At 42.2% G+C, this 15,955-nt stretch overlaps 1 protein-coding gene and 1 pseudogene across 3 annotated transcripts in view; both read right to left on the bottom strand.

Moving 5' to 3' along the window:
- The window catches only part of LOC148003510 (disks large homolog 5-like), a 77,416-nt gene that overhangs the window by 5,299 nt on the left and 56,162 nt on the right, over positions 1 to 15,955 (bottom strand). The window contains exons 1-3 of one of the 3 annotated variants that reach the window (XM_087568689.1): positions 2,388 to 2,561; positions 1,511 to 1,670; positions 45 to 176 (exon numbers count right to left, since the gene is read on the bottom strand). In XM_087568689.1, coding sequence (XP_087424815.1) covers positions 45 to 176; positions 1,511 to 1,670; positions 2,388 to 2,517 — 422 coding nt within the window. In that variant the 5' untranslated portion in view covers positions 2,518 to 2,561. Of the gene's footprint in view, positions 1 to 44; positions 177 to 1,510; positions 1,671 to 2,387; positions 2,562 to 15,955 lie in introns of those variants that run through there. The other 2 variants (XM_087568688.1, XM_087568690.1) reach the window with 2 other exon arrangements.
- LOC148003511 (reticulocalbin-1 pseudogene) lies at positions 8,218 to 9,189 on the bottom strand (annotated as a pseudogene).

A 15,955-nucleotide genomic window follows, 5' to 3' on the forward strand; every position in this document is an offset into this window, starting at 1 on the left:
ATTCCCTGCCTAGTGCTGGGTTCTCATCACTGTCAGTGACTCACCGGTAGGAACTGTTCACTTGTATGAGCTCCTTGTACCTCTCCATGGCATCACTTATTGAGTTGGTCATCATTTGCATAGCCATCATTCTCATCTCATGTTCGGATTGAAGTACTGGCAATTCGACATCCAGCCTGGGTTAGGTCATGGCCAAAGGAACAAATAACGATTTGAACTCATGATTTCAGAATTAGGTGAAATGTAAATAAAAAATATATAATAAAACAGTTCAAATTCAAGCAATGGTGGAAGGGAAGAAAGTGGCAAACTCAAAAACCAGACCAAAACCCAACAGTGAGACTCAATCCACAGAAAAATATTTCCATGTACATAAGCAAACATTTGTTTTGAAATAAGGACTCCTTGGAATCCTGAGGAGATATGGTTCTGCAAAGACTCACTATATAGGAGGGGCAGAGCCTGAGAGATGCCTGTTTGGGAATAACAACTGTCAAGACCACAGTGACCATTTCTAGGTCACAATAAACAATCCCTGGTAATTAAAAAAAATAAAAAACTAAAGATCAAAGCAGGTGAAACAAATTAGGTGAAATCAGACTGTTCTCTCTATTACTTAAACTCAGTATGTACCACATACTTGCTCCTTCAAAGTATTTGTACTGGTTAAGTTTATTATCCTGGGCACAGGACAACAGAGTCAAGGGACCAATTGGAGGGACCTGACCTTCAAGAGCTGGCCAGGTGAGCATTATAGAATTGACTAGTTCAGGAAGAAGATTCCTCCAGTCTGTGCCACAGCTTTGGGCCCAAGAGAAAGCTGTGATGACATTTCTCTTGTTTTGAAAGCAGGTATACTCAATCTTTGGTTTCTATTGTTACATGAATTCTCAGTGGGCATAACTAAGTTTGACAGGGAAGAGGATTTATAGCACGTCCTCCCCTCAGGAGAGTCCTGTGTGCCACCAAGGTATACAGAAGGAGCAAAGTGCTCTGTTGATCAATGTGGGCCTCCACATACTCATCACTATCATGACCTGCAAACTGTTGATCAAACAAATCCTCAGACCCCATCAAAGGTCCCAGACCTCCTGATCCTGAGTAAAACACCAACAAATACATCCACATATATGCATACCAACCCATATCCAAACGCATTTAGAATGCCAACTACATCCATGGAGGTGCCATAGAATCAGTGTATAATGAACAAATTCAGAGTAAAAGAGTGATGACCTGCAGGCATTTCATTCACACACACAGTTGCAGCAAGTGTGACCAGGTTCTTCCAGCTGTTGACAGAACCAATGCATCTCCAACCACCGCAGGGTCAACTACAAAACTGGTTAACCCTAAACACACAGCACCTAGCTTATCTCACAAGCTACTGCATGCCAAGTCTCCTTAAAATCCAGGATGAGAGGTGAAACTCTCTCGTGCTATGAGGAAAGCTTGGGTTAGCAGAGAGAGAGCACAAGACAGTGAACAGGTTACTGGGCATAATGACTACCTGTGGTCCCAATCATCATAGATATAAAGGTCCAGGATTTGGTAAAGTTCATCCCTCTCGAATTGACACTTCTGGATTTCAAATTTGAGTTCCTCCAGTTCCTTTAGACACTCCTCTTGCTGACTGATTACACTTTGGGATGATGCCTTCCTACCAAAACCTGTAGATAGATAAACCCAAGTGAATTTGCATATTTGATGGCCCATGGGAGGAAAAGACCATTCTGAATACCAAAAGGCAGCTGAGGAAGATGAAATGGTAGACTGGGTGAATCCCAAAAAGAGCAGAAAAGCTATTTTGAAGCTGGACTTTAAGCTATGACCCTCTTCCCAACCTCTAATGCCATACACGTCCTACACTCACTATTACAGGACCCCTGGCACTGAAAGTTATAACCTGACTGAGACATAAACATCTGGGATAATGTTATCTCATATCAGATGTGGTGCAGTTAATCTTGGAGTTCATAATGCTTAGCACCATCAAGCTCTAATCATCTGTGTTCCAGCCCAAAGTGTCTGAGAACTCAATTCATGACTAGGGGTGCATCCTTCCTTGTTCTCGCCATCAGAGACTTATGTAACCTACAGTAATCTAGAGGATGAAGTGCTTCAACTCCCAACCATGGATGGTCACATTGTTAATCTCACAGTGCCTCCTCCTGCCATTCATTGACATTCACAGTTAAAAAAACTTCAAGAAAAGACACTGAAGGCTTACCACTTTATGTCTTTCTCTCAAATTTAAGATTAAGAACTCCTGACTCTTGGTTTGCCTTTGAGAAATCCCAAGGCTCCTGCTTGTAAGGCCTAGTCTTAGAAGGCACATCTCAAACCTACCTCCTTGAGGATGTTCCCCAACTCTGCCCAGGACTCACCAAGCCTTCCCCAGAATGATTTCCTCCTTCCTGTTTCACTAGAGAGGGGGTCAGCTTCCCTCTGACCTGGTGCGGTCTTTCCTTGATCTCCCCTTTCCTTCCGAAATAGCCTGAGCAGCTGGCGAAACATGCCTGCTTGTGAACCCAAAGGGAACTGAAGAAATATCCCAAAGGCAGTTGGTGTCACCACAACACTGGTGACATCACAGAAGTTTCTAGGGATCTCTTAGATACAATAGATTGCCCAGTGAAGTGCTTACTGGTGATGTCACTGGAAAGTTCTATGGCCTACATACTAACCAGCTTTCCCCAAATTAATGATTTTCTGTGGGGACCCTTTCCTCCAGTCTCTCATGTGTCGCTGGGAATACCATTTGGCAACCTCTATTTCAAAGCTAGATATTTCTCTCTGCTTCATTAGAAGTCAACAATGCTTTTGCTGGGGAGGGTTGCTTACAACCCTGAATTGGAGAGCAGATTTTTCTTAGCACCCAAATCTCTAGGGACCAAGGAGGAGGGAGACATTTCTTAAAAGGAAATCTGCTACTTGAGACAATGCATGTGACACACATTTCCATTCCTAAGCTTTTCCCTTCTTCTGGAGGCCAATATATTTCTTCTATACCTCTGAGTGTATAAATCCTGGAAATATTTGCTTACTGTGCAGTCCTTGACAGCCGACATTGTTTCCATTTACATATCCATGTATTTCACAAAATGAATGGTCTATAATCCTATTTTTTTGCAATAAAAACTCCTTTTCCATGGGAACATAGGGATCAACTACAGGGCATATATAAAAGAATAAGTTTCTGTCCCTTTTATATATTATGTAGGACATCTTCCCTTTCTCAAATATAACAAGACAATTAAATTGAACATCATTGAGCAAATGTCAACCTGGACCTTGGGTTACTACGTTGTAACTACATAGCCATCACTTTTACAATATCATTCTTCCTGAATAGCCAAGTCCAGGCATGAGAATATTGGGGGCTGCACCATGATCTTTTACTTCTAGCAAACATAACAATCAGGAGGACGGGAAGGGAGTGGAATGGCCTGAGGTCAGGTTGAAGCTCAATTTTACTGGGTCCATAAGTTCAGGAGGGTGTCCATTTGGCATTGTGATATGTGGATTCTGTCTTCTTATCCTAGGTTTTATAATCCCACCTGAATGTGTGCTATACTGCCACCCAACCTCACAGATGTAAGAGTGAAAATCATGTATGACGTTTCTGGGAAGAACTCTTGCCTTTTACTACCATCTGGAGTTATACAACATCACTATACAAAGCTCAAAAGAGAGGGGTGCAGATGTGCGGGCCTTAGAAGTTAAGGATCTTTTCTTCTGATTAAGCCATTTGTTTTTCCTATGTAATTTTTCCCTTGCTCTTTTACTAATGGTGGCTGACTTCTTTCCTGGCCTGAGGTAAACTGGAGTCCAATCTTGTGGATTACTGAACCTTCTATTTTTGAGATGACAGGCCCACCAAGGGTCCTACTGCATACAGAAGGTATGAGTAAGTCTCATGGGCTGGAGTAAGTTAAAAACGTCTGTGACAAGAAAGAACTGATTAAGAAAACAAGAGACCAGCTGCTCATCAAGATCACAGTTGTAGGATAGTAAGAAAATGTGAATAGGGTATCAGGTGAAAAGATAAATTAATTAGGAGGTCATAGGCCTAGAAGGGTTATCCTTTGCTCTCAGTGGAGCTGCCCTTCTTTCTGCCATTCCTCGCCCTCTGCCACAGGACCAGAGATTCCCCCAGACAACTGGCTGGCCTTGCCAAAGACCTGGCAGGGCTTCTCCCTGTAGAATAGGACACACAGAGTCCTTGAGGACTCACCAAGAGGTCTCCTCCACACAGGTTCCTTGTTGTCAAAGGGAAATGTTCCTGCAGAATCCTGCCATGGCAGCAGGAATTTCAACCTGGCTGCTCTTGGTCCAGCTCACTGGGTGCAGGCCTGAGGCCCAGGGGTATCTGGGGAAAGAAGCAGCACGCACTACCTCACAGCTCTCTCTTTGTTGGATGCAACTGCTAGGACTGTGATAGGATGCTTGTTTGTTTGTGTGTTAATTAGAAATACCTACAAAGCTGATTAAAGTTGCAACATGCCTTCATACCCAGAGTGCAGAATGTTTTTAAATCATTGTTGTTCCTGTTTTATGTTTGGATTTTGTTCTTTAATCCCCTCAGGAAATTTCCCTGTGCTTAGAATGTTAATCACATGCTTTGGAGGGATCGATTGTTCAAGTTAGGCAAATCTTTTGTTCTCACCATCACTTCCCAGATAATGCCATTACTTACTTTCAAATAAGAAAACAGTCATAGAGAAGTAAATTAACCTATAAGCTATCACAGAAGAAACACTTCATGATTGTGGAATGTCACCCCAGTATTTTGTATTTCCTAAGTTATTTTTATTTTAAACTTTTTTATTGGATTTTTTTGGGTACATTTCATCTTTTTTAAATCCTTAAAGGTATCTTTTATTCCTCTCGTCCCATTTACAAGGTGGAATTTCACCTGTGATTGTTAGTCCAGATAGTTTGGTCAATGGCTTAGATATCACCTTGGCCTAGTTTCCTTGGCATAAGCTGTGTTAGAAGCAGACTCAAAGATTCAGGACCAACAAATAATAAATTCCACTACATCTGGATACCTAGCCTCACAGCCAGGAAGGGACTGTATTTCCATTCACTATTTAAAAAGATGCAGTTCAGTAACATGTAAAAAAATTTCTCAAGTATATTAAAGTGTTTACCATGGTCATACAGTTTTTCAAATACCTGGCATTCATCTTTTTCCAAATCCTAAAATTTCTTTCTTATTCACATTTTTGATTATTTTTTGGCATTAGTATCATTTCTTTAAATTTTAGTTTTTTTAATAGATATATATGTTTTATTCAAAAGTTATTCCCTTTCCCAGCTTTTGGTCCATAAGCCCCCCTGCCGTGACCTCTCCCATATGTATGGTCCCCCAATCCATGCCACTTAGAAACCCCTTCCCGGACATTCCCCTGCACTGAGGGTCCAACCTTGTTAAGAACAAGGGCTTCCCCTTCCACAGGTGCCCCAACAAGGCTATTCTCTCCTACATATGCAGTTGGACCCCTGAGTCAGTCCATGTATAGTCTTTTGCTAGTGGTTTATTTGGTTAGCATTGCTGTTCTTATGGGGTTGCAAGCCCTTCAGCTCTTTGAATCCTTCCTCTAATTCCCATAAAGGGCGTCCTGTTCTCAGTTCACTAGTTTACTGCTAGAACTGACCTCTTTATTTGAAATGCCCTGGATGTGTCTCTCAGGGGAGATGTATATCCGGTCCCTTTCAGTAAGCACTTTTTAGCTTCATCAATCTTACCTAGTTTTGGTGGCTGTATATATATATGGGCCACATGTGGGGCAGACTCTGAATGGCTGTTCCTCCAGTCTCTGCTTTAGATTTGGCCTCCATATCCCCTCCTATGGATATTTTTGATCCCCATTTTAAGAAGGAGTGGGAACATCTGCACTTTGGTCATCCTTCTTCTTGAGTTACCTGAGATCTGTAGATTGCATCTTGGGTAATTCGAGGTTTTGGTCAATATCCACTTATCAATGAGTGCATACTGTCAATGAGGGGTGCTGAGTACCTGGAAGAGAATGGGGGATAAGAGATGCGAAGAAGGACTCCACGACAAGAGTCTGATCAAGGCGACCATTTTATTTTTTCCCAAGGCTGAATTTGTACCATAAATAGGGTAACAGAGAGAGGAGAGAAGTAAGAAACATTTACCCACGCCAAGGACACAATATTCATGAGGTCAGGGAATCGGCTGATGTTGACAGGATGTCAGAAAGGTCACAGGTTTGTCATATCTATTTGTCAGCAGGATGTTGGTTTTTCAGAAACGTTACAGGTCATGACGTTGGGTATCTTAACGTCACACGTTATCATGTGATTATTCATATTGACCACCACATTTGTATTAGTCTTCTGCAGCTCGCTGGGGATTTTCCATGAACCCAGTCATACTTAATGCTAACTGTCGTGCGCCCAATGTCCCGCCAGCAAGAACGACGCGCGGCAACAGGATTCTTCTGTGATCAAGCTTTTACTGTGTTACAGCTCTTCTTAGTTTTACAGCTCTTCTCAGTGTTACAGCTCTCTTAGTGTTACAGCTCTCTTGAACAGGGACCCCGAGCAGCAAAATCGCTCAGCTTATATAGACAACAGTATGCTAATTATCTCTCAGGGATTGGTGGGGCTTGGATCACCCCACTACTTGTCCTCCAGGGATTGGCGGAGAATGAATCACCTCATTAGCATATTAATGCTCAACTGACACCTGGTACATAAACCGCACATGTGCAGTACCGCTGTTCACCACTAGACGGAGCCCTAGCAAGGGGAAAAGCCTGCACATGTGCAGAAAGTCGTTTATATACTGACAAGGCTGGATGTGGGCACCATCTTTGTTTCGCTGCGCTGCTCTCTACAGTTAACCATAATAATAACATCAATAATGTAGGGATTCGAGGCCATCCCTCCCAAGAGCATACCAAGAGTGCTTTTCTGTGATTGGATTACCTCACTGTGGATGATATTTTCTAGTTCTTTCCATTTGCCTATGAATTGAACGTAGTCATTTTTTTTTTTTGATAGCTGAGTGGTACTCCATTGTGTAGATGTACCACATTTTTCGAATCCATTCCTCTGTTGAAGGGCATCTGGGCTCACTTCAGCTTCAGGCTATTATGAATAAGGCTGCTATAAACTCAGTGGATCATATGTGTTTGTTTTATGTTGGAGTATCTTTTGGGTATATGCCCAGGACAGGTATAGCTGTGTGCTCAGATAGTAGAATGTCCAATTTTCTGAGGAACCTTCAGACTGATTTCCAGAGTGCTTGTGCCAGTTTGCCATCCCAGCAACAATGGAGGAGTGTTCCTCTTTCTCCACATCCTCACCAGCATCTGTTGTCACCTGAGTTTTTGATCTTAGTCATCCTGACTGGTGTGAGGTGGATTCTCAGCTTTGTTTTGATTTGCATTTCCCAGATGACTAGGATGTTGATCATTTCTTTAGGTGCTTTTCAGCTATTCGATATTCCTCAGCTGAGAATGTTTTCTTTAGATCTGTACCTCATTTATTAACAGGGTTGTTTGGCTCTCTGTACTCTAACTTCTTGTGTTTTGTGTATACTTTGGATATTAGCTCTATATCAGATGCAGGATTGGTAAAGATTCTTTCCCAATCTGTTGGTTGCCTTTTTGTCCTAATGACACTGTCCTTTGCCTTACAGAAGCTTTTCTGTTTTATGAGGTATCCCCATTTGTCGATTCTTGATCTTAAAGCATAAGCCATTGGTATTTTGTTCAGGAAATTTTCCTTAGTTTTTATGTCTTCGGGACTCTTCCCTACATTTTATCTATTACTTGTAGTGTATCTGGTTTGATGTGGAGGTCCTTGGTCCACTTGGACTTAAGGTTTGTACAGGGTAATAAGGATGGGTCAACTTGCATTCTTCTACATGCTGACCTCCAGTTGATCTAGCACCATTTGTTAAAAATGCTATGTTTCTACCATTGGATGTTTTATATGGTCAATTTTGGAGAAGGTACCGTGGGATGCTGAGAAGAAGGTATATCCTTGGTTTTAGGGTGGAGTGTTCTATAAATATATGTTAAATCCATTTGTTTCATAACTTCTGTTAGTCTTTCTATGTCTCTGTTTAATTTCTGTTTCCCTGATCTGTCCATTGATGAAAGTGGGGTGTTTAAATCTCCTACTATTATTGTTTGTGGTGCAACGTATGATTTTTTTGAGCTTTAGAAAGGTTTCTCATTGTTTAGGGACACAACTGCTATATACTTGACAAATATAGCAATCACGCAGAGCATCCGTAGAAAGCCTGTGACACGTTGGCCATATGAGGATGAGTGTCATGATTTTTGTAAGATCTTTCCTGTAATTGGTGGCATGGCTTCCCACAAACATGGTCCAGTAGTCTAAAATCTACTCCTTGGTAAGCATCTTGTTTTATCTGACTCATACACCAGATGCCGGGCCTCAGCCTGTGCATGGTTATAGTCCTTAGGGAGGATCCAGTGGCGAATCTCATCCTAGTCCAGCTTCCCATCCTTGTTCAGATCTGGGAAATCATTGAACTGCTCCCCAGACAAAACCCAGTCTGTCTCAGGGCAATTGTCCTCGTGAGAAAAAGATGTCCACAATGTACTCATCCTGGTCCACAAAACCATCCCCGTTCTTGTCGATATCCTCCAGGGTTTCCAGAACTACAATCTCCTTCATATGTTCTAAATCCTCTTAGTGTAGAAAAGCAATGAACCCGTCCTGAGTAGCTGTCAGGTCACCGTCAAGGCCTTAAACCTCCTCTCATCTCGTGGAGGCAACTTTTTAAAGTTGTGATGATCCGAGCTATCTTGGAATTCAGCAAGGTTAACCAGGTAGTAGCCATAGTTGGCCTGATTGTATTCTTCCCAGGAGATCTTTTCGTATATGTCCCTATCACAATCCTTCCAAAGTTTAGCCACATTATGGTTGATGTATCTTTTCTGTACCTGTTTGATCCAAACTTTCAGGTCCTCAGTAGTAACAAGGCCACCTCCATCACTGTCAATTGGAACAACAATTTTCCCCAGCCTCTCCTGCTCTCATCCAGGCTTAGCTATCAAAGGTCTTGGAGTCCTCCTTGCCCAGGAAGTCCTCATGATTGTACAGGAAGCTGTCCTAGTCCTCTGGTGGCCACTCGCCCAGCTCTGAATCAGGACAAACCATGTGCTCCTTGCTCATCTTGCTCTTGGCCCTGAACACCAGGAACAGTGCCAGCAGCAGCCCATGGGGAGTCCCAGGCTGACACCATACACCACAGTCACGATCAAAGGGAGGCAGCAGGGAAGTAGGGGCTCAGAGCACCTTAGCAGCTGTCCATCCCCAGAGAGGGCTTTTGTTACATTTCAAATGTTATCCCTTTTCCTGGTTTCCCATTCACTAAACCCCCTTATAACACGCCTCCCCCTTCTACTGTGAGGGTGTTACCACCCACCCAAACTCTCAGGCCTACTGCCTTCCTGTTCAGGTTTCTTCTACACTAGGGCATCAAGTCTTAACAAGACCAAGGGCTTCTCCTCCCATTTGTGCCCAAGAAGGCCATCCTCTTCTACATATGCAGCTGTAGCCATGGGTCTGTCCATGTGTACTCTTTGGATGGTGGTTTAGGCCCTGGGAGCTCTGGGTGTTTCTTACTGCTGTTCTTATGTGGCTGTAAACCCCTTCAGCTCCCTCAATCCTTTCTCTTAACTCTCCATTTGGGACACTGTTTTCAGCAAAATGGTTGACTGCAAGCATCTGCCTCTGTATTTGTCATGCTCTTTACCCCACTCTTTTGAGCAGATCACCACAGAGCAACGAAGATGTATTGTCTTGGCATGATGGTGTGTAGACAAATAGTCGATTTCTTAATTCCTAATGATGGTTCTATAAAAATTCCTAAATTAGATTTGTAATTTTAAGCTTATAATAGGACTGCTATTATGTTTTCTCTGGTAATCAAAATTTCATTGAGATCTCTTCTATTCTTAAAGTGTCATGAGTGAATCGCTTCTCCAATACCAAGGAGGCATCTACAAATTAGAGCCCATCCTAAGAGGGTATAAACCAATTAATCAAAGTTCATAAAAAGAGAACTAATGATTTACTATAGGTGCAAGGACTGAACATAAATAATTGACTGGATTTGCCTATAGGTAATTTCACTTATACTTTTCTCTTAAAAATTACAGCTTTTAACTCTCCATGAACATGCACAGCCAGTGACAGATGGTGACTGTTTATCCTGATGATTACTCTTCATGCATATGCACGTAAACATTCTCTGTCGTAAACTGATTATCCAACTTATGATTTGAATTCCTGTGCAAACTTGTGGTGAACTTTTCACCATGTGATGCTGTGTTCAGAAAGATATACAAATGCTGAGGACAAAGAGACAGAAGCTTTTTAGACAGAACTGAACTGAAGAGAACAGAACTCAAGAAGAACTTAGAAGTAAAGGCATAGCGTTGAGAGTAAGGCATTGAGAATAAGGAATTATTGTGTCATAAGAGCAAGAGGAAAGGAGATAATAAATAGAGAGCAAGGAGAACCTTCTAAGTCAAACTTTATGGAGGCAAACTTTTGTCTTTTAGGAAAACTGAAGAACTTAGAAATAAAGGTTAAAATCACTGCTCTTCAGCCTTCAACCTGGCTCACTGGCTAGCCTGTGCTCTTCAGTCAGGCTCACTGGCTAGCCTGTGCTCTTCAGCCTGGCTCACTGGCTAGCCTCTGCTCTTCATTCAGGTTCACTGGCTAGACTCTGCTCTTCAGTCAGGCTCACTGGCTAGCCTCTGCTCTTCAGTCAGGCTCACTGGGTAGCCTCTGCTCTTCAGTCAGGCTCACTGGCTAGCCTCTGCTCTTCAGTTAGGCTCACTGGCTAGCCTCTGCTCTTCAGTCAGGCTCACTGGCTAGCCTCTGCTCTTCAGTCAGGCTCACTGGCTAGACTCTCCTCTTCAGCTGGGCTCACTGGCCTATGGGGCCCTAGCACATCACTTAACCATCTGCTCATGATTGAGTGACCACGCTGACAACCTGACCGCCCTGACTTCTTAAAGTCATTCTCTAGAAAGAGCACAAGAAACCAAAGAGAAACACCACAGCAAACTTTTCCCGTGGACTTTGCTTAACCTTAAGTGCTTTCATTATTTCTTTGAAAGAGTGAAATATGATTTTGGCTATTTATATGTCCAAGAAAGCTGTGCAGTAGTCATTGCTTTAGGGTATTTGGTGCTAAATCAAAATATTCCTTTATTCTATTACGATGTTATCTGTATGCTGTACGATGTATGTTTAGAAAACACAAAACTAAATTCCTAAATCTAGATGTTTTAATACATCAGCTCATGGAGAAACATATCTGCTTACCTATCTAGACTGCCCTTTTTTGCTATACTGCAGGTAAAATCAATTTTCCACACTAATTCCATTATTTTCAAGAATTATTAAGAGTAAAATAAGTTGAACATAATGGCCAGAAAGGGATACTGTCAAGTTGTCTTATGTGGGACAAGATACCAAGCTATAACTGGTCAACCTAAAACCACCTGTTCCCAAAACTAACAGAACTTACAGAAAATACATACTTTCTTATCATTCCTCCTCCCCGATGGTCAGTGATTTATTGAGCACCTACTACGATCCTAGCACTGTGCATCTAAGGGTGTAATGGTGAATCAAAAAGCTTAATAAAAAGCCTCATTAAGTAATAAAGAAAAATGAAAGATGACTTTGAAACTCAGAATTCAATATAAGCAAAACCACCATTTCTTTAACTGGTGATTTCTGAAAACTTCATTATTTTTTCCATGGGCTTCTACCGTAATGATACTCAGTCTTGATTTTGTAAGTCACAAAAAGCAAGTCACACTTCTTTCTTGGCTCCCAAACTGTCAAAGAGAACAACACTGTCACTGTCCATTTTGCTTCCCTATCAATCCTGCTATGGATGGTAATGAATTCCAGTCTTTTCAATGTGAAAACAGGCTACCACTTGAGGGGAAAGGTTATTAAAATTACCCAAACCGGTATATTCTCTAAAATTTTCACATAGCATTTTACTGATATCACAATGTAAATTCACCACAAATATTTATCCAATGAAAATATTGAATAGCTCTGCAAATAGCATTGATAATCATATATACTTGAAAACAACTATCATGGAAACTAACGACGTAATAGGAGAAAAGTTACATCACTTAAAGGTACAGAAGCAGCAAAAAAGACAATATATTTCTTGGTTTGAAAGTTAGGTGATACACTTGATCTCTAAAGACAGGAAATGTACTTGATTTTTAAGACCTTCAACTGTGCCCTGTCCACACAGAAACTGCAGTAGATGACAATCTTTTGTAAGATTTATTTATTTATATGTGAGACCATGCAGCTGTCTTCAGACACACCAGAAGAGGGCATCAGTACTCATTACAGATGGTTGTGAGCCACCATGTGGTTGCTGTGATTTGAACTCAAGACCTCTGGAAGAACACTTGGTGCTCTTACCCACTGAGCCATCTCTCCAGCCCTCACAATGGCCTCTTACACAGCATCACAGTGGTCTATTTCACTAGATGGCTCCAGGGTTATAACAGAGAAACTTTCACAGTTCCTGAGCACTTCTGAGTTCAAACACCACCAGTGCCCACTCTGTGCTGTTGGCACATTGTGACCTGTCTCCTAAGGGTTGTCAGCCACAAAAGCACCAGACAGCATTCACTGCCCTATCCTAAAAACCCCCTCGACTCTGAAAAAGCCACATTCCATGCTTGCTCCATATTTGAGGAAGCCAAATGGTTGATCTGGCTCAAGGCTCTACTTTTCTTAGCTCATCAACTTTCTTTTTCCACTTCTTGTCACAAGAAGTATTTTTTTTATGCTGCAACTACACTGCAGTGTGTGAAGGAAACCACCATAAACTCTGGGTGTCAAGTCTTGAAATTTAAAATTCACAAAACAATTCATGGCTTTCTAATCATCACCATGGAAAATAAACAAAAACAAGCAGAACCATTCCAAAGGAATGTGCTGATCTGAAGGCCTGCTCACAGCAGGTAGGAAAGAATTAAATTATGCAGAACTGTAATCTCTCAGAGCTTTGGAGGCTAAAAAAGAGGAAATCTCTGTTGATGTTCCCTTTTTCCGAGTAATTGAAGGAGGGTATTTTACATCCTCCAAATACAATCTCTTGCAAGGGGCAACCAATTTCAAAGTAGATCAGAAGAAATCTATTAAATAATACATTCATTGCCTGGGGACCAGACCGGAGGTCCGGCTAGGGGTCCTCGCGAGCACCACGCCTCGAGGTCCCCTGGCAGGACTGGCCTGGGCTTTGTCCCTGGACACTGCGAGGCTGTAGTCTCTGTTGGAAACCCCGCCGCTGTCATAGCGCGCCCTCCCGTGGCCGAGCTGACCCCCAACGCCGCTAAGGCCCCCTTCCCTGGCCGCTTCTTCTGCTTTTTCTTTTCTTTTTTTGCTTTCTCTTTTTGTTCGCCAGGTGGCGCCTGCGAAGAGCTCGCTTCCAGCAAGGAGGACATCGTGCAGGCAGAATCACCTCTGGGCCCTGCCGGGGTCGGAGAGGGAGAGAGAGGAGTCAGCTTGGGCGGCGGTGCCCAGGCTGCGGGCACCTGCTGACGGAAAACTCGCCCAGGCACACGCACTGCTGCGGGCGCCAAATAAAACGCGGGCGCCCGTTCCCTCAGGCCCCGCGCTCACCCACGAGCTACGCGTGCCCTGAGGCCCGGCTCGGGCCCGGTCGAGCGGCAGGGTGGGAAGGACACGTGTGCCCACTCCGTGGTGCAGGCAACACGGGGAGGCGCAACATGGGGAAGCACGTGCTACAGAGCACCTGGCTCAGTCCAGGCGGGTCAGTCCCCTCTCAGGGCTCTGGGGAGGCCCAGGGCGGCTTCTGCGGCCCCCAGGCCTACCTTGACCTAACTGTGGCCAAAGCCTCAGGAGCTACCAGCTGCCCCAGGCTGGAGGCTTGGGCATGGGGATTGTGGTTGCCACTCTCCTAGGCCAGCTCAGCAGGGCGCAAGCCACCACCTGCTGTCCTCACCTGAAGGCATCCTGATGGGGCTGAGAGCCCACATCCAGCAGGCGAGCCTCAGGGCACAGGGCCATGGTCTTGGGTCTGCACCTTGTTGCCAGCCCCTCACACATATGGCAGCATCACACATATGGCTCTTTCTACCAACTGCCACTAATTACCATTTGGACATTCCATCACAGTGTTCTCAAGAAGAAAGATTGCAAACAAACACGAAAAGAATGAAATTTACAATCTTTTTTATCAGGTTGGACAGATGGCTTGGTGGTTAAGAGCTCTGCTTCTCCAGTGCTCCCAAGTTCAATTCCCAGCAACCACATGGTGACCGACAACTATCTGTAGTGGGATCCAATGCCCTCTTCTGTCTGAAGCTCTCTTCTGACATGCAGGCACACTCGCAGAGTGTTCGTGTACATAAATAAACAAATCTTTAAAAATAAAACCTTCTAATCAGTTAATGTATCTACATCTAGAAGCTAGAAAAGGGTCACAGCAATATTAAAAATAATTCAGAAATGGTAAAGGGATGTACAAGAGTCACAAAATTCACTGGGCAAGATGGTGTTTGCCTGGAATCCCAACACTCACAAGGCTGAGGTAGGTGGATTGCCTTGAGTTCAAGGCTAGACTAAAGTGTGAGACCTTATAATAGAAAACAGAACAATTGGGGAGGGAATGGAGAGAGAGACAGAGAGACAGAGAGAGACCGAGAGGGAGACAGAGACAGAGACAGATAGAGAAGGAAACAGAGAGACCTCGATGTCATTTCCTGCACTGATGACAAGCTACTGAAATGTGAATGTCTCCTACCAAGCACTGAGATAATGCTTATAACAGAATGGGTTTCTTATTAAGAAGAAAAAGAATGTAGATGGAAAAGTAAAGGAATGTATAATAAATAAAAGAGAAATCAGATATCAGAAATCTAAATTTAGAAGACTGTATATGTTTAAGTCATAGGGGAGGGGATGAGACGATGTGGGGGAGAGAATAATCAGAATAAATTGTATATGTGTATGAAAATGTTAACTAAGAGCAACCAATGAAAAGAGAAAAGCAGGTTTATTTTATGATGAAATTGAGTTCCCATATGGCACTATGTAACATTTTGTAAATGGATTATATGAATTATCTGCAATAAAAAAATCAATTGTTATTAAAGATGTGGTTTGTTCATATTAATTTAAGTGTTTTAAATTCTTTTTATTTATTAGCTTATTTATTGATTAATTATTTAAGACAGGGTTTTCCTATGTAGACCAGGTAGACCTCAAAAAAGAGACCCACCTGCCTATGCCTGCAAAGAGTTAGGATCAAAATTATATACACACACATGAAATTTACATTCTTAAAGTGATAAAAAATTACAGCTATCAACTTGGTACAATTATTGAACAGTAATCAAGTGAATAGAAATATCAGAAACACATTTAAGGCATTAGGTTACTGTTGTTAAAAGGATCTTTACCAGCATATATAATTTAAATCATATAGGAGATACATTGTGAAAAAAAACATGAAACTGGGTAAAGATGATTTAAATTTTTTTAATCTATTAAAAATTTTAAAGTGCATTCGATATGAAAGCTCTAAGTGATATACTTCACACTTTTGCTTATATACCATCTTCAATTTTATGTGCATTCTACAAATATTGTCCATGTTTATTCAGGCTCTTATTATTTTCCCCATGACTGATAACATTCACAGAAATCATATTGAGCAAACTGTATATGTTGACGTATAATAGAATTGTATTCTACACAGTATAGCATAGAAATATGTATACATAACTTCCCATATGTGTGTATATACATCTGTAAATGGCTCAAGAAAATGAGTATCACTTTATCATTGTGGTATTATTGTCATCAAAATCCTGAGAACATTGAAATGGCATCAAATAGTGACCAGATCGGC

This window comes from Rattus norvegicus, chromosome 9 (assembly GCF_021556685.1).
Source record: "Rattus norvegicus strain SHRSP/BbbUtx chromosome 9, alternate assembly SHRSP_T2T, whole genome shotgun sequence".
In the NCBI taxonomy this organism is placed as follows: Eukaryota; Metazoa; Chordata; class Mammalia; order Rodentia; family Muridae; genus Rattus; species Rattus norvegicus.